Source organism: Bubalus kerabau, chromosome 6 (genome assembly GCF_029407905.1).
Source record: "Bubalus kerabau isolate K-KA32 ecotype Philippines breed swamp buffalo chromosome 6, PCC_UOA_SB_1v2, whole genome shotgun sequence".
Lineage (NCBI taxonomy): Eukaryota > Metazoa > Chordata > Mammalia > Artiodactyla > Bovidae > Bubalus > Bubalus kerabau.
Genome location: NC_073629.1, coordinates 55,453,176 through 55,472,043, shown reverse-complemented (window position 1 = coordinate 55,472,043; position 18,868 = coordinate 55,453,176). Strand labels below are relative to the sequence as shown.

At 37.5% G+C, this 18,868-nt stretch overlaps 1 protein-coding gene across 4 annotated transcripts in view; it reads right to left on the bottom strand.

Annotated features, from left to right (window-relative positions):
• Positions 1-4,764: 4,764 nt before the first annotated feature.
• The window catches only part of KYAT3 (kynurenine aminotransferase 3), a 63,316-nt gene continuing 49,212 nt past the window's right edge, over positions 4,765-18,868 (bottom strand). For all 4 annotated transcript variants that reach the window (XM_055585255.1, XM_055585252.1, XM_055585254.1 and 1 more), the window contains 4 exons: positions 17,994-18,180; positions 12,767-12,843; positions 12,276-12,362; positions 4,765-5,076 (listed from right to left, as the gene is read on the bottom strand). In XM_055585255.1, coding sequence (XP_055441230.1) covers positions 5,014-5,076; positions 12,276-12,362; positions 12,767-12,843; positions 17,994-18,180 — 414 coding nt within the window. In that variant the 3' untranslated portion in view covers positions 4,765-5,013. The remainder of the gene's footprint in view (positions 5,077-12,275; positions 12,363-12,766; positions 12,844-17,993; positions 18,181-18,868) is intronic.

The following is an 18,868-nucleotide window of genomic DNA, read 5'->3' as shown; positions in this document are numbered from 1 at the left end:
AACAGATGGGGAAACAGTGTCAGAATTTATGTTTTTGGGATCCAAAATCACTGCAGATGGTGTTTGCAGCCATGAAATTAAAAGACGCTTACTCCTTGGAAGGAAAGTTTTGACTAACCTAGATAGCATATTCAAAAGCAGAGACATTACTTTGCCAACAAAGATCTGTCTAGTCAAGGCTATGGTTTTTCCTGTGGTTATGTATGGATGTGAGAGTTGGACTGTGAAGAAAGCTGAGCACCAAAGAATTGATGCTTTTGAACTGTGGTGTTGGAGAAGACTCTTGAGAGTCCCTTGCACTGCGAGGTCTAACCAGTCCATCCTAAAGGAGATCAGTCCTGGGTGTTCATTGGAAGTACTGATGCTAAAGCTGAAATTCCAATACTTTGGCCACCTCATGCGAAGAGTTGACTCATTGGAAAAGACCCTGATGCTGGGAGGGATGGGTGGCAGGAGGAGAAGGGGACAACAGAGGATGAGATGGCTGGATGGCATCACAGACTCGACGGAAGTGAGTTTGAGTGAACCACGGGAGTTGAGGATGGACAGGGAGGCCTGGCGTGCTGCAATTCATAGGTTCGCAAAGAGTCGGACACAATTGAGCAACTGAACTAAACTGAACGGAATTAAACTATGGTGAAGGTAACGAAGACAATGGTGACCTCCCTCAAAAGATCCCATGCATGTACTGCTACAGTTCGTGCCCCCAACCCTGAAGCAGGCCACCACTCACCCACACCCTTGTTGGAGACACCCAGACACCCACAGGCACGTCTCCTGTTGGGTCACTGTTCTTTTCTCTTGGGTCCTGGTGTACAAGGTTCTGTTGTGCTCTCCAAGAGTCTATTTTCCAGGCCTATGTAAGTTCTGGGAAGTCTATAGTGGGGTTAATGGTGACCTCCTCCAAGAGGACTTAATGCCATACCCACACCCAGATCCCCTGTCCCTGCGGCAGACCACTGCTGACCCGTACCTCCACAGGAGATGTTCAAACAGTCTCGGATCAAGCTTTAACAAAACTAGACTACCCCTAAAATGCTCAGTTGAGACAGACAATTCTTTTTCATTTGATTTAAACCCATATGGGTTGGCTATCTGTCACTTGCAACAGGAATATTCTTAACTGATATATGTAACATGATCACATTTACATTTTATAAAGCTTGTTTGGGCTACAGAGATACATTGTAAACAGGAAGGCAGGGAGAACTGTTAAGAGTTGAATAGTAATCTGGTTGAGAAATGGTATGGCTGGTGGGGGCAGGGATGGGGGCAACTGGAGCAGAGAAAAGTGATAGATTTAAGGGATATTTAGGGTACTAGTTAGAGGATTTGGATGTGGAGAGAAAAGTTAAAAATGACTTGTGTGAATAGGCTTTCTGACTTGAGTTAGTGGATTGGGGGCACCATTCACTGAGGTGAGAAGATTGGATATTGTTTGCCAAACAATACTGGATATTGCTTATCCAATCCAGATTGCATAAGGTTTGCCTATAGAATGTCTGTGTGAGATGACAAATGGGGTACTGAATATATGGGTCTGAAATTCAACAGAGAGGACTAGGCTGTTACAGATTTAAGTGTATTCAGAGTAAATGAAGTTATTTATTGAGAAAGACAGAATATCAGTATCTAAGAAAAGGCAAAGGAGATGAAGAAGGAACAGACAGAAGGTAATTCATGAATGTGCAGCATCACAGGAGCCAAAAAAACAAACAAACGAACAACAAAAAAAACGGGTTTAGGAAGGCCAGAGTGGCAAATGCTGTTTTGTTCAACTCTCTGCGACCCCATGGACTGTAGCCCACCAGGCTCCTCTGTCTATGGAATTTTCCAGGCCAGAATACCATAAGGGGTTGCCATTTCTACTCCAGGGGATCTTCTAGACCCAGGAATGGAACTCACATCTTTTGTGTCTCCTGTATTGATAGGCAGATTCTTTACCACTACTGCAACGTGGGAAGTAAGAGGTAAAGTTGGATGGAAATGGGAAGGTTCCTTTAAATCTAAGAACGTGGAGGTCATTAGCAAATTTTGAACAATAATGGGTACAATCTAGATTATAGCAGGTTGAGGGTAAGTGAGTGTGTGTTTGTGTGTGTTGTATGTGAGAAAGAATCATCAAACGAGAAGAACTTTTTCTAGTTATTCCACTTTGCAGTCACATTTTTCAAAAGTCCAGAGCTAAGTCATCAGCCCCCTTTAGTTTCTAATACTGACCTATTTGGTGCTCTTATCCAGTCTCATACCTTTTTGGTGGTTACCAGTTTGGAATAATTAGAAACCATCCTCCAATAAACATTATTTTACGCATTAAAAAAAAAAAAAGTATGGATGAGATGGTATCAGACCATTATCCTTCCTCTAGTCCTTGAGGTCCGACATTGCTACTCTGCCCTAATACCTACTACTCTGTCCCTTGGTTATTTGGTACTCATCAAACATAAGACACCTTCCTGTTGTAGACCCTTTGCACTGGCTATTCCTTGTTCCTGGAGTATTCCTCCCTAAGATCTTCACAAGGCTCTCTCCCTCTCCTCTTCTAAGTCTGTTCCTATGGCACCTCCACAAAACTCACCTGGCCACACTATTTAAAATTCCAATTTGCTTCCCTGATACAAAGCAAATTGTATCTCTCATTCCCCTCTACCCTGCCTTACTTCTTTTCTTCACACAACTAACACGTATAAGTTCAACATACAATGAATTTCATTATGTTTATGACAAAGATAAAATATTAAAAGCAACAAGAGAAAAATGACAAATAAGATACAAGGGAACTTCCATCAAGTTATCAGCTGATTTCTCAACAGAAACTCTACAAGCCAGAAGAGAATGGTATGATATATTTAAGTGATGAAAGAGAAGAACCTACAACCAAGAATACGCTACCCAGCAAGACTCTCATTCAGATTTGATGGAGAAATCAAAAGTTTTCCAGACAAGCAAAAGTTAAAAGAATTCAACACCACCAAACCAGCTTTACAACAAATTCTAAAGGAACTCTAGGCAGGAAACAAGACAAGGAAAAGACCTACAGAAAATAAACCCAAGACAATTAAGAAAATGGTAATAGGATCAAACACATCAATAATTACCTTAAATGTAAATGGATTAAATGCGCCAAACAAAAGACACTGATGAAAACATGTGCCATATATGTACTTCCACTTACCACATCACTGTTTGATCCCCCAAACTGTATGTAATTATTTTATAGTTAGGTTAATCATGTTCCCATTATGGCTTGCAATTGTCATTATCCTTTACTTTTTGTCTGGCTATTGATTGTGAAAACTGATAAACAACTTTTATTATTGTGATTGTGTAACTATTATTCACTTAATACCATTGTATCAATATTGGTCACAGGAAAATAATAGAATTCTACATCACCAAAACTGTAATCCTGTAATCACTTCTTAAAATCCAGATGCATATCAGAATTATCTTGGGAATTTTTGAAAAATACAAATGCCCAGATACTGTTTTTTTTCCTCCAAAGCTCCAGATATGTTTCTAGGGAGCAGTCATGTTTAAAAACACCTGGACTCTGATGATGTTTTACTTTTATCTAGTTTGTTTCACTTTTTCTATTTCATATTCAGTGTTCCCATTTCATTTAGTTTATGTTTTCCAGTTTCTCCATCTCTCTTTTGTTGTTGTTCTTCCTCAAGCCTTTATCAGGTATAGTAGAAAAACTTTTGTATACATATATATATAATATGTATAATATATATATTAGATAACATTAATTTTTACCTGATAAAAAATTTATGGCATTAAATAAATAAATCTAAGTTGGATAAGGAAGGGAGTGAAGATATAAAGAGGCTGAGAGGAACTAAAAGGTTCCACGAACTACAGCAGTGATTGTCAAACTTTAGTGGTGTAAGAATCACCTGGAAAGGGGCAGATTCTGAATTATTCAGTAGGTCGGAGTGAAGACCAAAATTTATTTTCAACAAAGATCCTAGTTGATTCTGATGTAAGAGGGCCATGGACCAATTTTTGAGTAGTAGTGGATGTGAAATGATAGTTTAAAGTGCTATTTTGAAAGAAGCTGAGAGAAAGAGAGAGGGAAATAGTGAGGGAGTGGTGATATTTACTGCAGGAATAGGTGGTTACAGCATGAGATGACTAATATATTATCTCAAAGATGGAACAGCCTGGAATGATGAAAGGTTTAGAGTACGCCCAAGGGAGTGGGTGGCTGAAGTGGAGAGTGAGGTGGAAATAAATATCACCAGGGGGGAGAGCCCAAAGTCTAGGTAATAATCCATGTGGACCCTAAAGCTGCCCCAGATGATGGCAGTACTTGTAAGTGACAGGCAAAACTATGAATAAAGTTCAAAACCATTAGTAAATGAGGGGAGGGAACTACAGGTGGGTAGAGACCAAGCCAAAATATGAAGTTGAAGGACCTGAGTTTTTATGCAATGGCAGAGAAGTGAAACTGGCCAACAGTAGGTGAGCCCTTACTATCTGGCAGGCTTTACTTACATCAGTCCATTTCACTCTCACCAACAACTCACAAACTTCATATAAAGTGAAAGTGAAAGTGAAGTCACTCAGTCGTGTCCGACTCCTTGTGTCCCCATGAACTGTAGCCCACCAGGCTCCTCCATCCATGGGATTTTCCAGGCAAGAGTACTGGAGTGGTTTGCCATTTCCTTCTCCAGGGGATCTTCCTGACCCAGGGATCGAACCCAGGTCTCCCGCATTGTAGGCAGACACTTCACCGTCTGAGCCACCAGGGAAGTCATATAAATAAAGTAGGTGCTATTTTTATTCCACTGTTATGAGGAAACAGAAGCTGTTTTAATACAGTTCAGCAAAAAAAAAAAAGAAAGAAAGATCTCCAGAATATTGTTAGGGGTGAGGTTACCATTGGAAATATTCCTTTAAATTTTATTTTTACTGAAAGATTTTTTGTTTTCAATATCCAGCAAGCGGCAGCACCAAGTAATTTTATATTAGATCATTTTATAGAAACAACACACTCTGCGTGTATCAAGAGTTCTGTCTACTCCATGCCTTGATGATTTCTTCAGCAGCATCCAGTGTACTGTCTTTCTGTAAATTAATGAAATAATTATCATTACAAATCAAAATAAATTCAAGATGAAGTAAAGATTTAAATACAAAAAGTACACCAAAGTCAGTCCATCTGTAAGAGTCATGTAGTGGTTTGGGAACTGAGTGGTCCTCAACCCCTGATAACTTGAGCCAGGCTTTAGCTGGTCCTTAGCCTCTGCAGCTAAGACAGAGTCCAGGACCATGGCATGGGGATGGGGGATACCTTGAGTGGTGTCACTGGAAGCTCTACCCCATTTTAAACCACTTAACCTCAGCAGGAACACAGAAACTGGGAAGTGGCATCTACAGCATCATCCTTTGCCTTGGTGGCCAAATACACAAGTCACAAGCTCTTTAAGGAGCCTAGCAGCAAATCAAACAGGCCGAATATTTATAATGCCATTATCCCATTGCTGTCGGGCTATAAAAGTGAATGAGCCTCACAAGAATTCAATGTTAGGGGAGCTATAGAAGTGTCAACAGCAGTCATTACATTATACTATTTTGTGATGCTGGCTGCCAGTTCAGAGCACTTTATTACTACTATCCTGACACCAAAAGAACTTTGCAAATTAACTAATATGGGGCCAAGGAACATTACCAAGAAAATGATCAACCATCTGTATATACAGCTCAGTCTGAAAACAGCTTAACCTAATTCCAGCCAAAAACATGTCTGTCAGATCAGTGTGGATGCCCTCACTGCCAAAGACTCAGACTTATAAATGACATTGATGCAGGAGAGCCTGAAGGATGTACTGATGAGATCCATATTTACGGTTTAGTTCGTTTGGGTAGGAAGAGCGCAAAATCACAGACTTCTTTCAAAGAGCCTTGTAGACAACAAAAGGAAACCCCTCCCTTAGCTCTCAACAAAGAGGATGCCAGGCGGAGTGAGACTACAATAATAAATTAATATACAATTACAGAAAAAAGTCAAAGAATACCGAAGAGTTTACACTGAAAAATAATCATCTGTTTCTTCCCTTCTCGTGCCTTCCTACTACTCCCATCATCCTCTAAGTCAACTTCCTGAGGCAATTTTGATTTTAGTTCTAGTGATTACCATCAAAATCTAAGTAATGTATGCTCCTAATTTTTTAATTTATCAACTTCAGACAATGTTTACCATTCTCTGCTCTGAATGAGGAAAAATTGGTTCTTTCACACTCATCTGCTCCCTCCTATTGAAGTCTCACAGTTATAAGCTCCTAACACCACAGTTAGAGGGCCAACTGTAATGATATAATTTATTTGTTTTTTGAATAGGTAATACGTACATATGGTATAGAATTAAATTGATGGATAAACTTCCTCTTGCTTTCTCTACTCTCTTCCTTTCTCTTCCATCTCTACAGAATGACTTACTCCAACGCCATTAGGAGGGAAACAGATCATGTATGGGGGTGGGAGAGCCTCATCAGCCTGGTGCAGGATGCTACAGGCAGAGTAAGTAAGAAGACCTTCCAACATGGGTGGCATGAGGTGGTGGTGGTGACAGCAGTGGCACTGATCAGGATCAGGGCGTCAGAATCGAGGGGTAAGTAAGCAAGGCATCTGTATGGCAGGGTAGTTCCAGGCAGATGGGGCCTGCAGGGTCTGAGGCAGGCACCTGCCAATGAGACGGGTATGGAGGGTCAGAGCCTGTAAGGGAAGAGGAGCGCTTCTATGCAGTGGGTGGCAGTGGTGGCTCTGTGCGTGGTGCTGGAGGCTGAGGAGAGCATCTCTGCAGGGAGGTGATGGAAGCAGGTCAGCACATGGTGCTGAAGCTCAGGTGAGGTGAGGACGGCGACCATACAGGGCACAGGGCTGGCAGACTGGTAAAAACGTCAAAGCCTGAGTAGGGTGAAGGGTGTCTGTCGGGGTGGTGGGTGGAGGGGCAGTAGCACGGACAGGAGGCTGGTCACACGCAGAGGTACCGATCAAAGAAGTGGTTAAGTGATGAGCAAGGTGTTTCTACTGTCAATACTGTCAAAGAAGGTTGTCACTAACATGTATAGGGAGAAAGCTAGAATAAACTTGGAGGTGGTTTCAATGTATTTAGATAGTCATAGGAATAAGTAGAATAGATACAGACATAGAAAGGATGGACATACATTTACATGTTCCCTATCTCTGTCTTCTGGGAGGGCCTGGGAATACGAATACCCCAATGAGCACTCGTCATGCCCAGATCTTGGTTTCTTAATACCATTCTCCAGTAAAAGGTGATTTCAGGTTGAGCTGGACAATGACAAAGTGAACCTACTGCATCTTGAAATGCCAAAAAGTAAGAAAATGCTCAAAAAATGATGGGAGACGTGTTAAAGCAAACAGAGACCAGCTTAACGGGGTTCCTAATGGCCAAATTTTGGAAAATTTGAGCATCAAAATAAGTAATATTAATAAATTTTAACTCACTGAATAAAACAAGAATCTATGAGTCCTTACATATATGAATGGTTAAATGAATAAATTATTTGATGTGATATGGAATATTTTCATAGTTTCAAAGTACTTCACCACAAAACATTCATTATCCATCAAGGAAAAAGTGAAACTTTACAGTAAAGAAGCCTGGCAGACACCACCTCAATAAACTTATTAAACTTAACATCATCAGTTGTAGATAAAACTAAAATCATGTGCTATCTGATAGGATGCAAAACAATGAACAAAATATCACTTCTGTGGTTTCTACCAAAAGTGTATAACCTGAATCTATCCATGAGTAAATGTCAAACAAACATTGAGGGACTTTCTTCAAAATAACTGGTCAATAATTTTCAAAAGTATCAAGATTATGAAAATCAAGGAAATCTGAGGAAACTTCCCAGCTTGAAGAAGACATGACAACTTAATGCAATGCACGATTCTGGCTTGGACTGACTGACTGATGACTGGTTGATTGACACAATTGTGGCCTGGGTTTATTTATTTATTTGCTTGTTATAAAAAAGGACATTATTGGGACAATCAGTGAAACCTGAATTAGATCTGAGGATTAGACAGAATAATATAGCACTCTTAAGTTCATGATGTTGATGGTTATATTGTAGAAGCATGTTGTATAATGGAGAATACATAGTAAGGTATTTGGCGGTAACAGAGGCATGAATAATTAAGTTAGGAACTTGCCCTACAATTGTTTGGAAAAACAGGCTTCAAAACTTATTTACTGAGACTATTTAAACATATATTTCTTTAGGTAATCCAGCCTCCCACCCATCTCTCTCAGCCATTCAGTTTTCCTCCCCAGAAGCAACACTGGATTTTATTATGTATCCTTCCAGAGAGACAGTTGAGGCATTTAAAAGCTTCTTCTCCTTCCCTTCCCTTCTTTTCCTTTTTATGTAAATGATATCGTTCCTCACAAACTAGTCTGCTCCTTGCTTTTCACTTATTCTCTAGCACTCCACAGAGCTGCTTCACTCGTTTAGGTATGTGAATGTACCATAATTTATTTAGCAGTCTGCACTGGTGAGTATTGTGGTTGTCTATTATAACTTTTTGATATTACAAACAATGCTGCACTGAAAATCGTTGAATATAGACCTTCAATATGCAAGTAAATCCACAGGAAAAAATCCTACATGCAGAATTGGTGGGCCAAAAGACATGTGCATCTACATTTAAATAATTTTCAAACTAACCACTGTAGAGATTTTACAAATTATACTTGTACTCTCAATCAATGCATGAGAGTATCTTCGGAAACTTTCCAGTTGTTTTGGTTATTTCCAATCTAACAGATAATATAAAATTTCATGGCAGTTTTATTTTTCATTTCTCTTATTATTGAGATATATCCTTTTATATATTTGACAGCTACTGAGGATTTTACTAACAACCATTGTAAACTGCTGCCTTTGGTTTGTTTTGTCCTAAAATTTGACCTGCTTTCTTTCAGCTTCCACTTTCTTGGCATGTTTTGCCATCCTTTTCTTTTTTGCTTTTCCAAGCAATTGGGTTAGGTGTGTCAGCTTTCCCTAGGGGCTTGATGTTGCTCCAATACTGAATGTTGACGCAAAGGAGGTGAGTCTACACTGATCTTCCTCCTCTCCTGTCTCCATGGAGGCCTCGATCACCTTGTGTAGGTACCAAAGGATCATTTATAAAGTCCAATATATTAAACAAGGTGCATCTCAGCGTTTTTCTGTGACATTCTGTGACATTCCTGAGGAAAGCTATTTCCTTCCTTGTTTCAAATGGAAAGGATTCTCAAAGCTATAAATTTCTTTCCCAATTCTATTCGTTCTGCCCGCCTCACCCCGACCCCCCACTCCTCCAGGAACTCTAGGTATATCATTTGTCTTCCACATTTATACTTTTTCTAACATTTAAAAACTCTTTGTTCCTGGGAATTCCCTTGCAGCCCAGTCCTTAGAACTCCATGCTTTCACTGCTGAGGGCCCAAGTTCAATTCCTGGTCGGGAACTAAGATCCTACAAGCTGTACGGTATAGCAAAAAAAAAAAAAAAAAAGAAATTCTTTGTTCTCTTCACTTCTTTTCACCCACTTTCCTCAATCCTCAGTGTGCTTACAGAAGAATTTAGTGTTCTCTATGCTGCTTTCAATGTCACTACAGTTACCAATAGCTATATTTTTTCCCCTTCAATTTCCTATCTGATCTCTGACAGCTACCATTTCATCTTCTTACATTGTCTTACTCTAGCTTCCCTGAATTTTAAAAAACTTCTGCTGTTAACTCTTGTTTTAAATGCTTTGAATTTGAAATGTAACACTTTTTTCTTGCTCTATGGCAAGTCCTTTTTGTTTTTTGTTTTTTTTTTTTTGTTGTTGAATATTCTCTGATACTTATTTTTCATTATATCTTTCTCCTTCTCCTTAATAGCATCTTTATAGATTCATAGCTGGTTCCTTTTTATTACTCATTTTTGGGTGAATTCTCTTTGTAAGATGACTAAGCTACTTGCTGGCTCTATGATTTGAACATGTATTTGTAGATTTGTATAAAGGAGGAGACAGGAAAGAACTAGAAGGGAGTAGAAATTATCTTTGGCTCACAGTAAAGTTAAATATGATTGATGGAGAGTTCCGTGAAGGGGAGTTCTTTTAGACTTATTTCTTTTTAACTAACTTAACTGTCTCCCTCCAATTTAATGTATCCACCCTGCCTCAACACAGCTTTAGAAAAAATGAGAGGAAAGAGTAAATCTATAGCTCTTTCTTTCCACCTGGTTCGCATAGGCACTGGATGACATGACCATATGTTTCTACTCTGCCTTGTCCATGCTGCCAAATGGGTCTGGAGAAGTTTCCACTCTCAGTGCACTTACTGTTCCTGCTGTTCTGGATAATGAGTAGGCTACCTATTGGCTCTGCCTATTAGGCTGTAGAAGCAGGAGCTTTTCTCCATGTCTTCCCTCCACCATTTCCTTCACTGTATTTGGCAACTCTTCCTCATTTACTGGGGGATTTGGAATTTTTTTTCCCATTTTCCTAGCTGTTCTTTTTAAAAAATAATTTCCAAGAAGAGAATGGGAGAAGGCCTGTTGACCATTTCTAAAACTGAAAGTCTTATGTTACTTTTTTGTTCTATTAGTTCTGCTTATAACTTCAAACAATATATATTTATTCCTCTATAAATCCACTATAAGATACAAGTATTAATGGCCTTATCCTTTCTTCCACATTTCAGATAATCAAATGTTGACATTGTTAGACTGTTAAAATTTATATTCTATTCTAAATAAGTCTCCCATAGTTTGTCTATATGGTGTCTCTAAAAGTTGAAAACAGTGTTTACATCATTCTGACCAGACTTATAGATGAGTGTGTTGGTATAGAGAGTGCCTTAATTTTTATAAGACTGTTTTCAGTAGTGATAACATCTTAAGAATAGCAACAATACATTCAGATTATTTATTTATTTTTTTTGTTTCTGTTTTCTTTTTTTTTATTTTATTTTTAAACTTTACATAATTGTATTAGTTTTGCCAAATATCAAAATGAATCCGCCACAGGTATACATGTGTTCCCCATCCTGAACCCTCCTCCCTCCTCCCTCCCCATTCCATCCCTCTGGGTCATCCCAGTGCACCAGCCCCAAGCATCCAGTATCGTGCATCGAACCTGGACTGGCAGCTCGTTTCATACTTAGGAATATATCTACCTAAAGAAACTAAAGATCAGATTATTTTTTTAACACAGATCTGATGGTGCTGAATTCTCTTAGCTTTCATTTATCAGGGATGTATATTTTGTTTTCAGTGTAAAAGGATATCTTCCTGAATATAGAATTCTGGCTGACATATTTTTTATGTCAGCACTTTAAAGGTGCCACTTCATTGTAATCTGGTCTCTACTGTTTCTGATAAGAAATTAGTCAACATTCATATCTTTGCTCCCATGCATGTGAAGTGTAGTTTTTCCCTGGCTGCTTTCAAGATCTTATCATTATCTATAGCTTTCAGCAGTTTAAGTGTGATGTGTCAAGTTGTGATTTTATTTGTATCCTGTGTGGTTCACTGAATTTTTAGACCTCCAAACCGCTATTCACCAAATATAGGGAAATTTAGTTCTTTATTAAAATATTTTTTTCTGCCACATTCTCTCTCTTTTTTTTTTTGGATACTCCAGTTACATGTATATTATTACTTGACATTGACTCTGAGGCTCTGTTTATTTTTCAAAAATAATTTTTCCCTCTTTTTTCAGATTGGATGATTTCTATGGATCTGTATTAAGGTGGACACTTTTTTTCCTCACATCCTCAATCTTCTGTATGTTAAGACTATATATTTTTCATACCAAGTATTACAGTTTAAGTTCCATTTGGTTCTCTTTTTAATTGCTTTAATCTAGTTGCTCATTATGACCATATTTTCCTGAACACATTTATAATATCTGCTTTAAAGTCCTTGTCTACTAATTCCTACATATGAGTAACCCTTAAGATCTGTTTCTATTGATTGTATAGAAGTCACATTTTTTTCTTTTTCACTAAAGGTTGCATTTTCTTGTGTCTTCAAATGTGTCTGGATATTTTAATGTTACAGGTAAGGAGTCTAATTATGTTGTAATCCAATAAACTCAGCTTCAAAAAGTGCTGAGTTTTGTTTTGATAATTTTATGGTAGCAAGCCAAAACTTAAAAACTGCATATAAGCACATCATGCCTAGCAATAGAAAAAAAAATGGTGCTTTATAAACTGGAAGGAAGGACATTATAAATGTGTAGAACAGGGAACTTACTTTAATGAAGCAAAATCGCACAAATTTCTCAAACTGTAATTTGGTTTCTGCATTACAGAATGCTGAAACTGGGATGGCTGACAGTTTCTGAAAAACAAAAAGAAAAATATAAAAACTACTTACACTTTAAATATTAATTTTTAGAGCACAAACATTACAAGCAAATAGATACTTCCAAATATCCACAAGAATTTCCAAAAGAAATGTATTATTAAAATCCTCCAGAGAATTCTCTGGTGAACCAATGGTTAGGATTCTCTGCTTTCACTGCAAAGGGCCTAGGTTCAATCCTTGGTCACAGAACTAAGATCCTGTCAACTGCATAGTGTGGCCAAAAAATAAAAATAAATAGATAAAATCTTCCAAATAACTGTGAGTAGAATATCAGGGAATAAAACTACAGTTCACATTTTTCAAAGCATGTCAACAGGCTTCCTTCATAAACCAACTATAACATACAGCACAATATTGCAAAAGCCAATAAACATTACCTTATTTTTAATCATCCATTTCACGAATTTATAGTCATAAGGTTCATTGCTGTCCTTCATATCGAAGAGGTCTACATCTAAAACAATAATAAAAATTGGATGGGCTATGTATTATATCTGAGGCAAAGTGTATTTCATTTGTCTACTAAGATTCAAGATTTCTTCATGCTGGATTCATACTGCATGGTATGGTGGGAAGTAAGGAATTCCCAGAGAAGCTTTACAGATATGACACTCTAAGGCACTACTCACATATACATCTGGTTGACCATGTTTGTGTTTTAGCACTGGAAGACAGTAGGAAGAGGCAGGACAAAGAGCAGTGTTATCTTTCCACTTAGAAATAATATATGCCTCTATGATCATTATTAAGGAAATAACCTCAATTTTTAAGGTATTCATCTATAAGAATTTTATTTCCAAATGGTAATTCATTATTAGATTGTGAGCTCCACAGGGATATTGCAATTTATCACTATCCCCATCTCCTAGGTCAGTATCTATCATGTAAGTACTGAAAAGCATGTTTGTGGAATGAGTAAATTAATATAATTCACTATTTATGAAGGGAAAACATCTATATAGTTCTCCCAAGTGATGTATTTATTGTTTCCTTCCTCTAAATATTATGCTTAATTTTTTAAAAATTTGGTGAAAAACTTCAAATACACATTCCTATATTTATCTCTTGCTCCAATCTTGCTTTAAGGTCTGGACAAAATATTTCTCTGGCATTGGGATTCAGCAACCTACATTTCATATTGTTTCAACTGTACTGACTCGTACTCAAGATCTTTTTGAATGCCCCAAAGCAACAAACACTGATGGTCACTGTAATCAATTATTTTATCCTTTATTGTGGCTACCCTGGTAGCTCAATTCATAAAGAACGTGACTGCAATGCAGGAGATCCAGGTATGATCCCTAGATAGGGAAGATCCTCTGGAGAAAGGACTGACAACCCACTCCAGTATTCATTCTTGCCTGGACAATTCTATGGACAGAGGAGCCTGGTAGGCTACAGTCCATGGGGTCGCAAAGAGTCAGACACGACTAAGCAACTAACACACACATACTTTATTGCTCAAAATAAATCAAGGCAGTTATCTTCTTTCTTTTATTCACTAAATAATACTGGGTTTCTTCAAATTAATAGTGTAAAAACCTTGACACTAAAGAAAGTTTCACTTTTATTTTTTTAAATGACTTAATATGGCTTTCCTTAATGATTTTATTTCAATTTTCTCCTGTGATTTAAGAATGTAAAATGTCCATATAATAATGCTAATAATATTATACCATTTATTACTATCTGTTAAACATGTTACATGATTCTCATTGATTTGTCCTATAATTCTGTGAGATGCAGCAATTCTCATTTTACAGATGAAGTTAAATTACTACTTTAAGTCATATGTATGTATGTGTGTTTAATTCAGATTTGACTCTAAAAAAATGACAACTTAGACTGTAATTGCAAATTATGTGAAAACTCCAAGTGACAATTACATAAGACTTAGCAGCAGTAGCAGCAGCAGCATACTCAAAGTTAACCTGGAGAGTAGTGATTACAACAGTAGAAGAAAAAAAAGGAGGGTACGGACAAACAGTAATTAACACTGTCTAAGAGTCAGATACAACTGAGCAGTTTTCACTTTCACTTTTCACTTTCATGCATTGGAGAAGGAAATGGCAACCCACTCCAGTGTTCTTGCCTGGAGAATCCCAGGGATGGGGGAGCCTGGTGGGCTGCCGTCTATGGGGTTGCACAGAGTCGGACATGACTGAAGCGACTTAGCAGCAGCAGCAGCATACTATTTATTTATTTATTTTTTAATTTATTGAGGTATAGATGGTGAGGGATTGGGAGGCCTAGTGTGCTGTAGTCCACGAGGTAGCAAAGAGTTGGACACAACCTAGCAACTGAACAGCAACAACAAATAGTTGATTTACAATGTTGGGTTAGTTTCTGCAGTATAGCAAAGTGAATCAGTTATACACATACATATATCCACTTTTCTTTAGACTCTTTTCCCATACAGGTCATTACAGTGTACTGAGAAGAGTTCCCTGTGCTACACAGTAGGTCCTCATTAGTTATCTATTTTATATATAGTAGTGTGTATATGTCCAGTTCTTCCATTTATCCCCCTCACCCAGCTTTCCCCCTTGGTAACCATAAGTTTCACTTATTTATTCCTGTAACACTTAGAAAAGAGAAATTTATTGCCATGGTACTGAAAGAAAAGGAAGGGAATAAATACAATACTAAATATTTTATAGTTAGGAGAAAGTTGTAATCTACTTCTTTTCAATGCTTCAGTTAGAAATGTTCAAACAAACTAAAGAAAATATTTGTTTACTGGAGGTAGGAGTTTGAACCATATTACAATATCACTCGCACAGAGTCGGACACAACTGAAGCGACTTAGCAGCAGTAGCAGCAGCAGCTTATTTAAGTAGGAGGAGCCTGGTAGGCTGCTGTCCATGGGGCCGCTAAGAGTTGGACACGACTGAACGACTTCACTTTCACTTTTCACTTTCATACACCCGAGAAGGAAATGGCAACCCACTCCAGTGTTCTTGCCTGGAAAATCCCAGGGACGGGGGATCCTGGTGGGCTGCTGTCTATGGGGTCGCACAGAGTCAGACATGACTGAATCGAGTTAGCAGCAGCAGTAGTAGCAGCTTATTTAAGTAATCTATGAAAACCAAAAATTGGTTGTTGTACTCCCACTATCTCTCCCTAATTTCACACCTTGTCTTACTATCTTCCTATTTGTAATCTTGTCTTCTGATTAAATGTTTCCCTTTTTAGTTTTAGGATGATGCTCACTGGTCAGGGAAGTTGCTAAGTATAGCAAAAAATATATAAGTTTACCTGTTAGTACATGGATCTCTGCATTCAGAGTCCACCTCTGCTACTTATTAAGTGATTAACTTCAGTAAATTTCTTGACTTTTAATGACATCTTTCTCAACTATCAATGGGGATATAACAGCACCAATCTTATGGGCTTTTGTGAGATTTTGATGTTTGTAAAGCAAATTACTGTATCATAAATGCTCAAAAAATATTAACCAGTTAGTCACTGCTATGAGCTATAAAGAGAATTACTATGTCTATGAATTTTATGGTTCATTTTTATCTTTAAGCTACCATCAAGTGAAAGTTTTGTTTCTTGCTTCTGTCTTTTGAAAAAGGTGGGACCAACCTCCAGTATATGGAAGAATTTCTATATTTAAAATAATCAGATGAAAGAGAAAAATAAAATAAATTTGTCTTCATATATAGAAGGGTCTTATAGACATTAACATTCTTTCTCACACAGGTGAAGGACCATAAAGAACACACATCTTTTCCCCCATCATCATAAAAGTTTTTTTCTAGTCCAAATCCTTTCTTTTCCTATTACAACCATATTAGTTGAAGATCTAGGACCTAAACCAACACTGCATGCAGGCTGGGCTCAACTGAGGATAAAATGAGAAACTATTTAAGAGCTTAATGCAAACAAAAGTTGCATTACTGTCTTTTTGATGTTTAATGTCAAAATGTGATAAATTTCTTTTAGAATTTACTATCTGGAAAAGTTTGGTTCCAGGAAAGTCTTACTCTTATCTAAAAAGCTGTTAGGTTTAATTTTATAAGAATCGTGTAACTAATTGCATTTTTGTATTTGTCTTTGTTGCCATCAAGCTTGGAACCAAGTTAAGGCTAATTACAATACAGCTGACCCTTGAACAATACAGGTTCGAACTGCTTAAGTCCACTTATACAGATTTTTTTTCAACAGCAAACACCATGGTATATACAATCCATGGTTGGTTGAATCCACTTCTGTGGAACCTTAGATAAGGAGGGACTACATACACAGAAGGACCTCAGATATGGAGGGCCAACTATAAATTATACATGGATTTTCAACTGAACAGAGTCGCCATCTTGCAACCCCTGCATTATTCTAGGGTCAACTACATATGAACCCAGGTGACTAAAATATTTGCTTCCCCTACTCCATGTTACATTAACATATGAATATTTCTACTTACATGTTATTGCATAGGAGACTTTAAGTATGAATTAGCTCAAAGTTTTGTTGGAAGCAGATAAAAGTAAAATAATTTTCTTCTAAATAGATGAAAACTGTACTGTTTCTTTTTATCGTTTCATGAAATGAGCTACACATTTAAGCCCAATACAAGAAAAGTGATTTCTAAACCTTAGACTATAGAACATCATAAGGGTTTTTATATAAGAAGAGATCTTAGGAGCCTGACAAATATACCTCTCTGGCAACAGCAGAGCCAAGAACCCCTGGTCACTCTGCTTTTCTTACAACAAATGAGTAAATAATAATCACTGTTTTGTTATAACGTTGAAAGTTTCTAGCTTCATAAAATTTAGTATATATAAAAGAATTTTCAAGCTCACTGGCATATCACTTCACTGTAATAAAACCTTAAAAACATTTAAAACTATGCAGAATTGCTGTAATTTCTGTCAAAATAAATTATGCTCTTAAATTTACTGTGATTAACACCACAGATCTGGGGAAGAAATATGTTATACATAAAATATTATTATGCTTCTAACTTTAGATTTGTACAGCATGTCAGAATTCCATACCATAGCTTCAAGTAATGTAAAGGTCATTGTTTTTTGGAGACAAAACTATTTGGAATCTAGCTGTATGACTTCAGGCAAGTTATTCCCTAAGTCTCCATGTCTTTAAAAACAGAGATAACAATGTTTTTAAAAAAAGGGTATTTGAAGCGTTGGCATGCAGTAGACCCTCAATAAATATTACTTTCCTCCTTGACTTCATTTCTGTATACTCTAAAGTGACAAGTATTCTCCAATAGCATCAATATTTTAGAAATAATATTTTTTTTCTTGAGTAAAAAGGAAACTAAAATTTTACTGAAAGGAACACAAGGGACATATATTTTTTCATGTACCTGTTTTAAATTACATACCAGAACAAGGTTAACAGAAAATTCTATGTTTATTAGAATACCTAGAACAAATAACTCCATAATAGTTATATTCAAGGTCAATGGCCTAATCATCAAGATGATTGCAGAAAAACACTGACACTGTCGAAATCCATTTTCCCATAAATGAAAGGCTGATATTGGTTTTGGTACCAATCTTTTCTTCATAAATTTGATATAATTCCACACCTAGGTTTCTGCATATTTGAATAATAAAAACCTGTACAAACCTAGCAAAGACACGTCAGCAATGATGAAGTATCCCCCATCAGGAACTATGGGTTTTAGGCCAACACTTTCAAGTAAATGTACCATCCGATCTCTTTTTACTTCTAACTCTTTTGGCAAAGAATTGAAGTAACATTCTGGGTCATCCATGCGCTTGATGTCAATCCAGAAAGCTTGAGCCAAGGCTTCCTGTATATTAAGATTGAAAAATATGGAAAGGAAATATGGCAATGTTATGTACTGCCAAGTTTATTGGTATAATAAATAAAGACTGTCTGAGTAATATTACCAGAGAAGGCAATGGCATCCCACTCCAGTACTCTTGCCTGGAAAATCCCATGGACGGAGGAGCCCAGTAGGCTGCAGTCCATGGGGTCACCAAGAGTCGGATACAACTGAGCAACTTCACTTTCACTTTTCACTTTCATGCATTGGAGAAGGAAATGGCAACCCACTCCAGTGTTCTTGCCTGGAGAATCCCAGGGACAGGGGAGCCTGGTAGGCTGCCGTCTATGGGGTCGCACAGAGTCGGACACGACTGAAGTGACGCAGCAGCAGCAGCAGCAGCAGAGTAATATTACTGACAAGAAAGTCATTCAGGGAATTACAGTTGAACCTATTGAAATTCTACAGACTAATGGGAGAATAAGTTACATGGAAATGATTACATCTAATGTGAAGAACTGAGGATGAACCACAAAAATTCAAGTTGAAATAGAGGTACAGTTGTCCCTTACTCTTCACACAGGTGACTGGTTCCAGGGCCCCCACAAATACCAAAATCCAAGGATGTTCAAGTCTTTTATAAGAAATGCATCCATGGGCTCTGCATCTGTGAATTCAACCAACCCTGGATCCACAATCTTTAGTTGAATCA